The sequence below is a fragment of the Oryx dammah genome, unplaced genomic scaffold (genome assembly GCF_014754425.2).
Source record: "Oryx dammah isolate SB20612 unplaced genomic scaffold, SCBI_Odam_1.1 HiC_scaffold_21, whole genome shotgun sequence".
Lineage (NCBI taxonomy): Eukaryota > Metazoa > Chordata > Mammalia > Artiodactyla > Bovidae > Oryx > Oryx dammah.
The window spans coordinates 35,021,876-35,036,046 of NW_024070205.1; the positions used below are offsets into that span (position 1 = coordinate 35,021,876).

The 14,171-nt window shown below is 44.8% G+C and overlaps 1 protein-coding gene across 1 annotated transcript in view; it reads left to right on the forward strand.

The window, feature by feature from the left end:
• Positions 1–14,171, forward strand: part of PER3 (period circadian regulator 3) — a 68,995-nt gene that overhangs the window by 1,801 nt on the left and 53,023 nt on the right. Inside the window, 4 exon segments of the mRNA XM_040263333.1 lie at positions 88–203; positions 2,125–2,326; positions 8,632–8,683; positions 13,266–13,408. Of these exon segments, the coding sequence (XP_040119267.1) occupies positions 88–203; positions 2,125–2,326; positions 8,632–8,683; positions 13,266–13,408 (513 nt within the window).

Below are 14,171 nucleotides of genomic sequence, written 5' to 3' on the forward strand. Positions count from 1 at the left end.
ATTAGCCAACTGTAATCGTGATGAAAATGACTTCCTAAAGATACTGTTGTGAAGCAGACTACCTATCTATTTTCCTGTGTTTCTTAGCAAACAATGAGTCTTTCCAGATTCTCAGTCAGAACGGAGCACCTCAAGCTGATATGACCTTGTGCAGTCTGGAGGAGCTGGCCACTATTGCTTCAGGTCACACTTCCAAAACCACAGTAAGAATTCACCAATTTTGCCATATCAGCTGGGGTGGTTTTTCCTAGGGACCTTATCTTGATGTAGATTCTTAAAAGTGACAACTGAGCATTTCAGTAACCACAGTTTGAGGTAAACAACTGGAGAAAACTGCTAATGAGACATCTTGAGTTTCTCCTGCCCTTGACAAAGAAAACATCTGAAAACAGGAAACAGCACATGAGTGTTAGTAGGCTTTGCTTTGGTTCTGGGGTACCTCTCTTTCCTAGCAACCCTGAGTTCTCCCAAATTAAGAAAAAGAAAAAAAGCAACACTGCAGAGTAATTTCCTGCATCGAATTCTAATCTCCAAATGTTGATTTCTATTTATATCATTCTTAGTTCCAATACCTACTACTCCAGGTTGTAACAACTAGATTTTATAGAGCAGGTGAGTTGAGATGATGTCATCTTTTGAAAATTTTGAAAGAGTTATTTAGTATTTATCTTTTCTTCATGTGGACAGAATAATTGAGGTTCATGTTTTGCTGACATGATGGAGATTACTTAATTTATGTGTAGTGCGTGCATGCTAAGTCGCTTCAGTCCGACTCTTTGTGACCCGATGGATTGTAGCCCACCAGGCTCCTCTATCCATGGAGATCTCCAGTCAAGAACACTGGAGTGGATTGCCATGCCCTTCTCCAGGGAATCTTCCTGATCCAAGGACTGAACGTGCATCTCTTATGTCTCTTGCATTGGCCGTCAGGTTCTTTACCACTGGCACCATCTGGGAAGCCCAATTTTTGTGTAGACCTCAACATAATCAGTCCTGAATATTCATTGGAAGGACCAATGCTGAAGCTCCAATACTTTGACCACCTGATGTGAAGAACTGACTCACTGGAAAAGACCTTGATTCTGAGAAGGACTGAGGGAAGCAGGAAAAGGGGACAACAGAGGATGAGATGGTTGGATGGCATCACCGAGTAGATGGAAAAGAATTTGAACAAGCTCTGGGTGTTGTTGATGGACAGGGAAGCCTGGCGTGCTGCAGCCCATGGGGTTGCAAAGAGTTGGACACAACTGAGCGACTGAACTGAACAACATAATTGTAACTTAAAGATTTTATAATACTGGAGAACGAGATATCCCTAATGTTACATGCTTGTTTTACTATTAATAACTAGTGTGTTTACAGTATTGCTATGGAGATTTAAGAAAAAAAAGCTTTAGAAAAACATTTTCCTTTTAAGATCTTCAAATTAACACTAGAGAGGAAAACATATGTCAGTGCTAGCCAGTACGAACCGTGGCTGATTATAAGTAGATTATGTTTATGTCTGATGAAACGAATTAAAGAAATGATTCTTACGAGGTATGTCAAAGACAGCATCTTGGAGCGAGTAAATCTAGAGCTTGATTTTGAAGCCTAGATATGCACAGGCAAAGGGAAGACCGTCCTGTTAGGTATACAGCACAGTTTGCGAAGAAGGAATCAAGTGAACACAGTATGTAGTGTGAAAGTGAAACTGTTAGTCACTCTCAGTCATGTCCAACTCTTTCTGACCCCATGGACTGTAGCCCACCAGGAATTCTCCAAGCAAGAATTCTGGAGTGGGTTGCCATTCCCTTTTCCAGGGGATCTTCCTGATCCAAGGATTGAACTCAGGTCTCCTGCATTGCAGACAGACTCTCTACCGTCTCAGCCACCAGGGACTCACTGTTTAATAGGTATAGAATGAGCTGGTGTATTGTTTGGCAGAACTTAATTCAGAAGGAAAAATTCCAGTTTTACAGTGATAACTAAGAAGTATGTTGGAGAGTTTTGTTACCTTTGCCAGATGTATGTGTGTGTACGTTTTAAGTTATTGATCATAGTAGACATCTAGATGAAATTTATTCAGGAAATGTTGCTAGTCATATCTCAACACTGTGCATTTATTTTGAATGTTTTTCATAGGGTACCTTTGTGGTAGTGTTTTCATTTCTCTCTGGAAGGTTAGTGCACGTTTCTGAACAGGCTTCTTCAATCCTGAATTGTCAGAAAGAGTTCTTGGAGTCTTGTCATTTTGTTGAACTGCTTGCCCCCCAAGACATGAGGGTGTTCTACATGCACACTGCCCATGCTCAGCTTCCGTTCTGGAACAACTGGACACAAAGAGGTAATGGGACCAATATTCAGATGATCTCGCCTGGTTAAGATCAGTTTCATTCTACCAGAAATAGTACACAAGTGAATGCATTATTCAGCAATGAAAATTATATGGTTTTTCTTATTTATTTTTAAAAGGCAAAGTGTGATGAAAATCACATTTTAAATGCTTCTAATGACAAAGGTCCAATAAATTTGCTTTCATTTAGTCAACTTAATTTCACAGATTATATGCTATAAATATGGTTCAATTACAGCATGCTATATAGCAGGTTAATTGCTACAAAGGCTCTGTTTCCTTCACGTGAATACAATTGTGTTTTTCCTCTTACACTGACTTCATTATCTCTCTCTCTAGAGATAAGCTTCTCAAACTTAGATCCCTTTCCAGTTTTTCTTCTCCTTAAAAGTTTCGATTCCATCATTTTGTTTTCCTTTGGAAATGCTGCTTTGCCTGAACTGGGGGATGGGGGATGGATTCCTACTCAAAATTTTCTTTGTGATCTTCTATCCCATGTCATGGATATTCCATGCATTCATTCATCCTTTCTCAGTTAGTTAGTTCAATCACTCCATCATGTCTGACTCTCTGTGACCCCATGGACTGCAGCACACCAGACCTCCCTGTCCTTCACTGTCTCCCAGAGCTTGCTCAAACTTATGTCCATCAAGTCAGTGATGCCATCCAACCATCTCATCCTGTGCTCTCCCCTTCTCCTCCTGCCTTCAGTCTTTCCCAGCATCAGGGTCTTTTCCCGTGAGTCAGTTCTTCACATCAGGTGCCCAAAATATTGGGGCTTTAGCTTCACATTAGTTTTTGAATGTTGAGTTTTAAGCCAACTTTTTCACTCTCCTCTTTCACTTTCATCAAGAGGCTCTTCAGTTCCTCTTCTCTTTCTGCCATAAGGGTGGTGTCATCTGCATATCTGAGGTTACAGACACTTCTCCCAGCAGTCTTGATTCCAGCTTGTGCTTCACCCAGCCCAGCATTTTGCATGATGTATTCTGCATGTAACTTAAATAAGCAGAGTGACAATATACATCTGGTTCTAACTGTTGCTTCTTGATCTGCATACAGATTTCTCAGGAGGGAGGTAAGTTCAGTTCAGTCGCTCAGTCATGTTCGACTCTGTGACCCCCATGGACTGCAGCACACCAGGCTTCCCTGTCCATCACCAATTCCCAGAGCTTGTTCAAGCTCATGTCCATCAAGTTGGTGATGCTATCCAACCATCTCATCCTGTGTTCTCCCCTTCTCCTCCTGCCCTCAGTCTTTTCCAGCATCAGGGTCTTTTCCAATGAGTCAGTTCTTTGCATTAGGTGGTCAAAGTATTGGAGTTTCAGCTTCAGCATCAATCCTTCCAATGAATATTCAGGACTGATTTCCTTTAGGATTGACTGGCTTGATCTCCTTGCAGTCCAAGGGACTCTCAAGAGGCAGGTAAGGTGGTCTGGAATTCCTATCTCTTGACGAATTTCCCACAGTTTTTTGTGATCCACACAGTCAAAGGCTTTGGCATAGTCAATAAAGCAGAAGTAGATGTTTTCTCTGGAACTGACAGAAATCCTTTTTCAAGTCACCCTTTATATCTTATTTCATACTTTTCATAAAACATCTTTTAAAGATTTTAGTATAGATAAGTTTTCTTTTTGATCCCAAACCCTTTTCTCTCATTTTGATTATTTTATTATGGTAAAAAAAACACATTCACAAACTTTACCATCATAAGAGCTGACTCATTAGGAAAGACCCTAATGGCTGGGAAAGATTGAAGTCAGGAGGAGAAGTGGGTGGCAGAGGATGAGCTGGTTGGATGGCATCACTGACTTTATGGACATGAGTTTGAACAAACTCCAGGAGATGGTAAAGGACAGGGAAGCCTGGCATGCTGCAGTCCATGGAACTGCAGAGTCAGACATGACTTAACAACTGAACAACAGCCGATTTTTGAGGGTATGGTTCAGCAGCGTGAAGTCCGTTCACACTGTTGTGAGGTGGATCCCAGAACTTCATCCTGCAGATCCAGATTTCTGTACTTTTTTCTGGTTTTCAGTCCACTGCCCAGCCCAGTGAAGATCAGTTTTACAGGCTTTTTTTTTTTTTCAACCATAGACCCTCTCTCTGTCCTCTGTACACGTTTTGTAGAAGCTTCGGAAAAGACACCTGTCACCCCTGCTTTTCTTCCAGCTCCTTCTCTCCTGCTTTGTTGTTGTTCAGTTGCTCAGTCACATCCTACTCTTTGTTACTACGTGGACTGCAGCACGCCGGGCTTCCCTGTCCTTCACCATGTCCCAGAGTTTGCTCAAACTAATGTCCATTGAGTCATTGATGCCATCCAACCATGTCATCCTCTGTCATCCCCTTCTCCTCCTGCCTTCAATCTTTCCCAGCATCAGGATCTTTTCCAGTGAGTCAGCTCTTCACATCAGGTGCCCAACGTATTAGAGCTTCAGCATCAGTCCTTCCAGTGACTGTTCAGGGTTGATTTCCTTTAGGATTGACTGGTGTGATTGCCTTGTAGTCTAAGGGACTCTTAAAAGTCTTCTCCAGCACCACAATTCAAACTCATCAGTTCTTCAGGACTCAGCTTCTTTATGGTCCAACTCTCACATCCGTACATGACTACTGGAAGAACCATAGCTTTGAATATATAGACCTTTGTGGGCAAAGTGATGTCTCTGCTTTTTAGTATGCTCTCTGGATTTGTCATAGCTTTCCTTCTTTCCTGTTCTCCTCATTCAGAAACACTGATTTCATTTTTCTTCCTCTTTCCTAAATATGTGTTGTCAAACTTTAATTGTCCATATTTGTTTTTCTGCTTTTGTTTGTCATGTATTCATCCTGGGGACATTTATGCAGCTGTCTCTGTGTGCTGAGAGCTTTTCTAGGTGCTGAGGTACAACTGTGGACAGAACACACATGTGGGACTGTTTACCAGTTCTTTTCTCATTTACCTTTCAGTATCGCCCTACCGTCTCTGTCTGATTTTTTTCACCTTCTTATCTTTGCTAATTATTTAATATTTTCCCTACTTGCAAAAACATACTAGTCTCTGAAATTGTTGTCTTTTAGACCTAAACGTTAACTTGCTCCATAAAGTCGGTGTCCATCTTGTTCACTCCTGACACTGTACTTTTGCCTTAGGAACCCCAAGGATCCAGATTCTCCCCAAGAGCCATTTTTTAGCCCCCACACTGTTCCTGGCTTATGCACGTGTTACCTCCTTCTGTCCCTTCCTTTGAGTTCAGAGACCATTAAGAGGACATAGGAAGCTGTATAAACTCAGTGGTTGTCAGGTCTGGCCCAGAGTTAGAGCATGTTTCCATTTAGGTTTGTCATACAGACCTCTGAGAAGGAGCTAACCACTCTTTCTTTAGAACACAGCTTCAACAACAATAACTTGCACTCTCCAGCCCAGGTGTGGAAGTGACTGTGGGCACCCATCTACTGTTTGAGATCCCATAGGCTGACGTTCTGTGTTTGAGGACTCCTGGGGAATGCAGCTGAATTCAGATGCCTGATGTGTAAATAGCGCAGGCGAGTTCACCTTACAGTAGAATTGCAGTATCTTTTATGTGCAAGGAATTTTAGGCTTGGAATCTGAAGGTCTGAGTTTCAAATTGAATTATGTCCCTTTGTGAACCTTGGACTCTTTCAAAGTCCTTTGGGCTACAAGGAAATCAAACCAGTCGACCTTAAAGGAAATCAGTCCTGAATATGCACTGGAAGGACTGATGCTGAAGCTGAAGCTCCAATACTTTGGCCACCTGATGCGAAGAGCCGACTTATTGGAAAAGACCTTGATCTTGGGAAAGATTGAAGGCAGAAGTAGAAGGGGGTGACAGAGGACGAGATGGTTGGATGGCATTACCAACTCAATGGACATGAATTTGAGCAAGCTCTGGGAGATGGTGAAGGACAGGGAAGCCTGGCATGCTACAGCTCACAGGGTCGCAAAGAGACGACCTAGCGACCGAACACGTGAACCTTGGAGGCCACCTGGCTTCTCATCGTAAAATGAGAATCTTAGTTTCTGATGTGCCTGTGAATACAGAGTTGCCGAGAGGATCTGGCAGTCAGTGGGTAAGTGAAGCCCTGGGGATGTTTGGAGCATCCACAGCATAAAGGCTTATCTTTGCTGCTGTCATCCATTGAGTGGTTACTGGTTGTCAGGATCCCTCCTGATGCTTCCGTGGAGTAACCCAGTTAACCTTCACAAAGACTTCTCCAGTGGACCGACACAGTAACTGTGTTGATTTGGGTCTGCTTAGAAGCAGGGCACTTATGATTACGGAGTAGGGGTTGAGAGGAGCCCTCAACCCACATCATGGGCCTGGCCGGAAGGAGCAAGGCCAAAGGAGGGCTGGGGGCAGGAGCTTGGGCTGCAGCACAGCTTAGAGAGCTGGGCCAGGCACCTAAAGGGGGTCCAAGCTCTACATGCTGGAGGATCCTGGCATCTGGATGGAGTGGTCCTATCTCAGAGCCCCTCAGTGCATGGCCTGGGGATTTGGGCGGCAATCAGGTCCCCCACAGTCAAGAGCTGAGCCGTTTCTGAGCTGCCGCGGTCACAGAGGTGGCCAGTGTCACGCTGCCTGTCAGTATGGAGCTGGCCTTCACCTTGGCAGTGTGAATCCAGAGCCCCTTTGACAGCTTGGCTGCTAGGACTGCACCTTAAAGCAGGAAGCCTCGCCCCAGACAAAGCTAAGCACTTGAAAGTGGCCCCATGGGATGGCTCCCATCTGAGCCTGGCTCCCCCGATCTGATCTGAAAGTCAGATCAGAAAACTAAGGATGTTTTTGAAACATCCTTCTCTTGCCTTAATTCCTCCATGATTTATGTGAGCCTTGAGTGAAACAGTTTTTATGTTGAGACAACAGGACATCTTAGAGATATGAATTTCTTTACCTTATTTTTTCACTTCTTTTTCTCACAGTGCTCAGTTGTGTCCGACTCTGCGACGCTTTTAACTGTTGCCCGCCAGGTTCCTGGAATTCTCTAGGCAGGAATACTGGAGTGGGTAGCCATTCCCTTCTCCAGGGGATCTACCCACCCCAGGGACAAATCTGCGTCGTCTTGTCTCCTGCATCACAGGCAGATTCTTTACCTCTGAGCCATCCCGGCAGCTCACTTTGTCAAGTTCTTTCATTTATTTCTCATGGATATTCTGTAACAACTTCTGGTTTCAGAATTCTGGGACTGCAACTCTTATAGTTTCATGAACTATGATAGTTTGGTCATCGGTCCATTTACTTTTAAACTGGAGGTTTTTTAAAAGTCATAAACATTTTTCTTGGTTATTCAAAAGTCCAGTTTCTGACTCTGGCTAATGATCCTTCCCTCAGGGATATAAATGCCTGGACTGTATTTGGTATTTTGGGTCTTTAGAATTCTCATTTTAAATGCTCCTTCAGTGTATTAAAAAAAAAATTTCCTTGGTTTCTATAACTGGGGACTGTTCACTCCACTAAACAAATGTTCAAGATATATAATTAGAGAGACTCACCAGCCAAAAGCAATCAGCAATGCTTGAGAATAGACTCAGTGTCCTACTGTGTCCTAAGGTGGGCAAATTTATCCCCTTGTAAATCAGGAAAACAAATGCAAAAGTTTATAAAACTGAAGCAGAACCTTTGGCATGAGAATTGTGAGGGAAAAAATTTCTTTCTTTCTTTCCATTGTGCTGGGTCCTCATTGTGGCTCATCAAACCCAACTTCCCTGCATTGGAAGCTGGATTCTCAACCCCTGGATCACCAGGGAAATCCCGAGAAAATGTTATTAATGACACTGAATTGGTACCACTTTCTGGAACTTAGCTTGCCAACCTATTATGAGAGTCATGAAATGATCATATCGCTTAGGTACACAGCTCTGGGAAATTTATCCAAGGAAAGAAAACACAATGAAAAAAATGTATTATATATCCTACACCCAAAGGCTCTATGTAGTCTAAATGCCAAGTTTTTGAGACGTGTCCAAACTATTACCATGGCATGGAATATCACCAGCAAAATACTTGTGTCACAGGATGACTATGTTGACGTTTAAAGCAGTGAGTGCGGGCAGGTGTAGAAACACAGAACTGCAGGAGATGACAGGGAAAGGCCGTCATCAGTGGCTCTCAGGGCCTCTCCTGAGGGCTGCTGATCAGCAGGAAAGCCCAGGTAAATCCTGGATGGGATGAGATCTTGGTAAAGGGGAGAGGAGTCCTATTTTAAGAGTAGCTCTGTCTCTTAAAAGAGTGTCCTGTTTGGTTAGTGATGCTTTGAGGGGGAGCCACCCAGGGCAGGACACTGATAGGCGTCTTTGTTTCTAGAGGCCTCACGGTACGAACTTGCACCAGTGAAGTCCTTCTTCTGCAGGATTGGGTGAGTATGGGGGCTCCCCAAGGCCAGGAGCAGTGGGTTAGGCTCTGATTATATTCTAGTTTGTTTCTTGACGTATAGCTTATCCCTGGGTTGGGAAGATTGCCTGGAGTAGGAAATGGCAACTCACTCCAGTATTCTTGCCTGGAGAATCTCATGGACAGAGGAGCCTGGTGGGCTACATACAATCCATGGCATCACAAAGACATGAGCACACACATGAAAAAACAATAGGTGACTTACAGTATTTCAGGAGTGCAGCAAAGTGATTCAGTTACCATATGCATACTAAGTCACTTCAGTTGTGTCAGACTCTTTGCAACCCTGTGGACTGTAGCCCGTCAGGCTCCTCCATCCATGGATTCTCCAGGCAGGGATAACTGGAGTGGGTTGCCATGCCCTCCTCTAGGGGATCTTCCTGACCCAGGAACCAAACTCATGTCTCTTAGATCTCCTGCATTGGCAGGTGAGTGCTTTACCCCTAGTGCCATCGTGCACATGTACATGCTAGTGCTAAGTCGCTCCAGTCGTGTTTGACTTTCTGCGACCCTAACTATAGCCCGCCAGGCTCCTCTGTCCATGGGGTTCTTCAGACAAGAATTCTGGAGTGGGTTGCCATGCCTTCCTCCCGAGATCTTCCCCATCCAAGGATCCAGCCCCCATCTCCTGTGTCTCCTGCCTTAGCAGTCGGTTTCTTTACCACTAGCACCACTATCCACATATATATTCTTTTCCAGATTCTTTCTCATTACTGGTTATTACATGATAATTGAGTATAGCTCCTTGTGCTGTGTAGGACATCTTTGTTGTTTATATGTTTTATATATAGTCATCTGTATCTGTTAATCCTAAATTCCAAGTTTACCCCTCTGATTTTATTTAGCACTTATTTTGATTCTTCTGTATTCAGCTAGGTCTTCCATGGATACAAAAGACAAGACCTGGTTGTTGCTACAAGGAGTTCTTATGTTCTGACTGAGAAGATACATGTGCCTGTGAGAAAAGTAGATAGTAACACAATAGGAGAAAAGACCAGAAAGATCACTCGGGTCTGAAGCCCACTGTTGTCTGGGGCTTTTTCGGTTTTGTTTGGTGTTTGTTTTTCAGTCACATTTAAAATTAATTTTTGCAACTTTGAACAACCTTTAAGTAAGATAGGTATATTTATGAGAAGACTTAAAGACTTCCCTAGTGGCTCAGCTGGTAAAGAATCCACCTGCAATGTGAGAGACCTGGGTTTGATCCCTAGGTTGGGAAGATCTCTTGGAGTACGGAACAGCTACCCCACTCCAGGATTCTGGCCTGGAGAATGCCATGGACTGTATAGTCTGTGGGGTCACAAAGAGTCGGACACAACTGAGCAATTTTCAGTAAAAGGTCCAGAGACAGAGAACTAGAAAAGAAAGAGATCAGAAGTATAATTGTAATTGATTTCTGGTAGAATTTATTAGTGATTTTTTTTTTCTGCTTTAAGTTTACTATGACATGTTGATGTTTGTTGTTGTTTGATGAGAGTTGTGTCTGACTCTTTTGCCACCCCATGGACTGTAACCCGCCAGCTCTTCTGTCTGTGGGATTTTCCAGGCAAGAATACTGGGGTGGATTGCCATTTCCTCCTGCAGGGCATCTTCCCTTCCCAGGGGTCAAACCTGTGTCTCCTGCATTGGCAGGCAGATTCTTTACCACTGAGCCGCTGGGAGAGCCCTTCATAGTAAAATAAAAAAACATTTTAAAATGACATTGCGATCACCAACATTAGTGTTGAAGTTACTATTAATAATTAACTTTGATATTTAGATAAGAGAAATCCTTGTAATAGATCATTCAGACACTCCATGGACTTGGGGGGAGACCTGAGCTAATAGTATTCGAATGTTTGGGGTGGGATAACCTGGAATGGTGTAGGGGAGAAGGCCCATGCTGGTTCCTTTTGTCACTCACCGGTGAGTTGTTCATGAAGATCTGAGAGCGGTGCCTGCCAAATAGTAAGCGTATGTGTTTGTTACTCTAGTAACAGACAGGTGCCTTTCAGGTGCTTTTTCTGAGCTGAGCATTGTGGAGCTAGGATCAAAATTCTTCCCTCATGGACTTTGTGTTCTATAGGGAGGGGGGCTAATAGCAAACAGCTGTGTAAATATACATATGTCAGTTGTAGTAAGTTCTGTGTAGAACCGTGAGCTGAGTAAGGGGGTTCTGGGCAGTGGAGAGGTTGCCAGTGTATTCACGGTGGTCAAGGAACTCTTCTGTAGTTCGAAGCCTAACTGACCAGAGCCCTGAAAGAGGTGAGGAAGCAGCATGTTTGAGAGAAGACGTTCTGGGCGAGTACAAAGGCCCTGGGCAGAGCACGCCTGGCTCCGGGGAGGACGGGGATGGGGAGGGTGGAGAAGACAAGGAAGCAGGGGCAGAGACCATAGGGCACGCTGACTCCTGGATGAAACGTTTGTTCAGGAAAGCCATTTAATTATTTTTAAAACTCCAAGAATTTTCAAAATGATACAAAAACTAGTATAATGAACTGATATGTACTGATCATTTGGCATGAATAACTTTAACCGTGGCCAGGCCTGTGTCATCTGTTCCACCACCTCATGCCCCTCTCCCTGTTATTTTGAACCAAATCTCAGCTCTCTTTATCCTTTCCTTCATTGTTATTTCAGAGTCTCATCCTAACAGTAAGGTACTTGTCAAGCCTCCAGGTGTTCCTGTTGTTCCTCTGTGGCCGGCAGGAGCTGCTGGTTAACTAGGCTAACGAAGTTAGCTCCTGGCCCGGTGAGTCCCCAGTGGTTTTGACACTTCCTTTATGGCAGACTTGTCATCCCAGGCTCAGCAGAGATGGTTGCTCTCCAGATCCAGGTCCTTGGGCAGTGGCTGCTACAGGGTCACCAGTGCTTCAGGAATGTCCAGTGGGTAGAGACAGGACATTTTCATTTCTTAGAAGGAAATATTGTTGATGGTATGAAAGGCTTGTGATAGGTGCTGTGCTGGGTGGGGGTTGGAGCAGGGGGTTTGCAGAAGTGGTATAGCCAGGAGGTGGTGGGTCCCAGACCAGGCAGTGCGGGTGGATGTGGAGATACTGTGGATCTTCTGGATGTTTCTGTAGGGGAGGCTACAGAAACAGTGTATGCTGATGGGTTAGTTTGGGGTGTGAGACAGAGTAGTTAAGGAGATGTGGGGGTCTTTGGCTCAAGGTGCCATGTATGAGGTGGAGGAAGTTGCAGGATGACCAGCTGCCTGGAGAGTTGGAGCAGGGGGAACATGTGATGAGCTGTGGATGAGTGTGTAATGTCGACTAGAAATCTGCCCTGTGATGCTGCCAAGGTGTCAGTCCAGGAGCCTGGGATTCAGCGGAGAAGGCCAGGCTAGAGACAGATGCACAGGTCATCGATGTATCACTGGTGATGAGAAGCCCAGGACCAGATGACCCCGGAAAAGCACTCACAGAAGTGGTGCTTGTGGGAGAGCCACCTGCAGAGGTACGGGTGCTGGCAGGTCAGTGTCAGCAGGGGGCGCTCTTCTGAGCGGTGACCTAGGAAGCAGGGTCGCGACTGAGTCGAGAAGTGGCAGGAGATGCTGGAGTTTGAGGAGAGCAGAGCGCACGAGACGGGGTGGGTCTGCTGGGCGAGCAGATACCCGACCTGAGCATCTGGGCTCATGATGGTCAGAGAGGAGAGGCATGATGGCAGAAACAGAGCGTGAACCTCAGTCTGGGATGTTTGGTCAGAACCAGGTGGAAACCTCTTCCCGGTAGCTGGGCAGTCAAACCGGATGGACATCTTGGGGGTTGTTATAGAGCCTCCCCGCCCCCAGGAGCCTCTGTGCTGCGTGGTGGAGAGGGTTGTGCTGTCATACCCACCAGGCACTGTGGGTGGTGCTGAGCCGAATGCCAGGCCTGCACCAGGCAGGGGAGCAACTTTAAGTGGTGGTGCTGGATCTGTCTTTTGAACAAGAATGTAGAAAGGAGGGGGTGCCTGGGGGCTGGCTTGGGGGCACTGGTCCCAAGGGACCCTGTTACATGATGCTTGGTCTAGACACATGAAATGAGATGGACGGCTCTGCCTGTCTCTCTTCCCAGCAGGAGTGGACAGTCACGCTGGAATCAGTGACCAGTTCACACTAACAGTGATGAGCCAGGTCTCCAGAAAACCTCTTACTCATCGAATAACAAACAAGTATCATTGCCTTGGGTACTAAACATTTAAACTAACATTTCCCTTCTTGTAAAAATAAATATGTTTAACACTGCTATGTTTATAATGGATAAACCAAGAAGGTCCTACTGTATAGAACAGGGAGCACTGCTCAATGTTATGTGGCAGCCTGGATGGGAGAGGAGTTTGGGGAAGAATGGATACATGTATATATGGCCAAGTCCCTTTGCTGTTCACCTGAAACTGTCTGTCACAACATTGTTAATCAGCTATACCCGACTACAAAATAAAAAGTTTTAAAAAGTAAATAAATATTTAGACATTTTAGACTTGGACATATCTCCCTTGAAAATTATTGAACATTTTCCCTGGCCTCATTTCACCTTGGACTGAGTGGATGCTTCATGACCAGCACTAACCTCTTTTTTCTTCTTCAGCAGAGGTGAAGCCAGGGAGCTGCAGCGGCCTTACTGCCCATTCCAGATCACCCCCTACTTGATTCACATGCACAGCTCGGCCCTCACAGAGCCTGAGCCCTGCTGTCTCTTGCTGGTGGAGAAGATTCACTCGGGTTACCAAGGTAAGTCGGGAGTATCTGCGTTCAGTTCAGATGTGGCACGCCCATGCATCAGAAAGGAGTCCGTGAAAGCCCCACATTCCCTGAGCCCGGTCTCCCTGACGTCTCTGTCTGCCGGCCTTGACTTCTGGTGCTGGTGTCTCCTTCAAGGACAGCAGGGCCGCTGGGTCCAAGCATAGACTTGGCCACAGATGCACAGACTTCTGTCCTTTCTCTGCTGATGACCATCCTGTGGTCTTTCACTTCTGTCTTGTGTGACACAGGAGCTCTGAAACTGTTGCACAGAGAAGTCACAAGAATGAGTTTAGGTCTTTTAAGTGTTTTGAAAGCCCCCCTGAGTAAACAGTGTAGTTTGTTTTCTGATGGTGTAACTACATTGCTAAATTCACATATCAGTATAGAAGCAGCTTCCATTCATTATATTTTGAAATTATAGTCAATTCTGCTTGTAATGTGACACATACTTTTTTGGAATTTATCATCCTGTGCAAGAAAATTCACACAAATCACAGGACTTAGGGAAAAGTCCTATGAGTTGAGGGGCACAACACTCAATACATTAAAAATTTAAAAACAAAATACGATGGGAGTCTCATAAAATGATAACAGCGTTACATAATAAATGACTAAGAAATGCACAAGTTTACAGTGAATGCAGCTCTTCACCATGGAGAAGCCTTGCAGTTTGCTGTGGACACAGGTGTTGCAAGGGCCACAGCTCGCGCATTACTATGAGTGCTGAAACGGAAGTCATCTAAAATCAGAC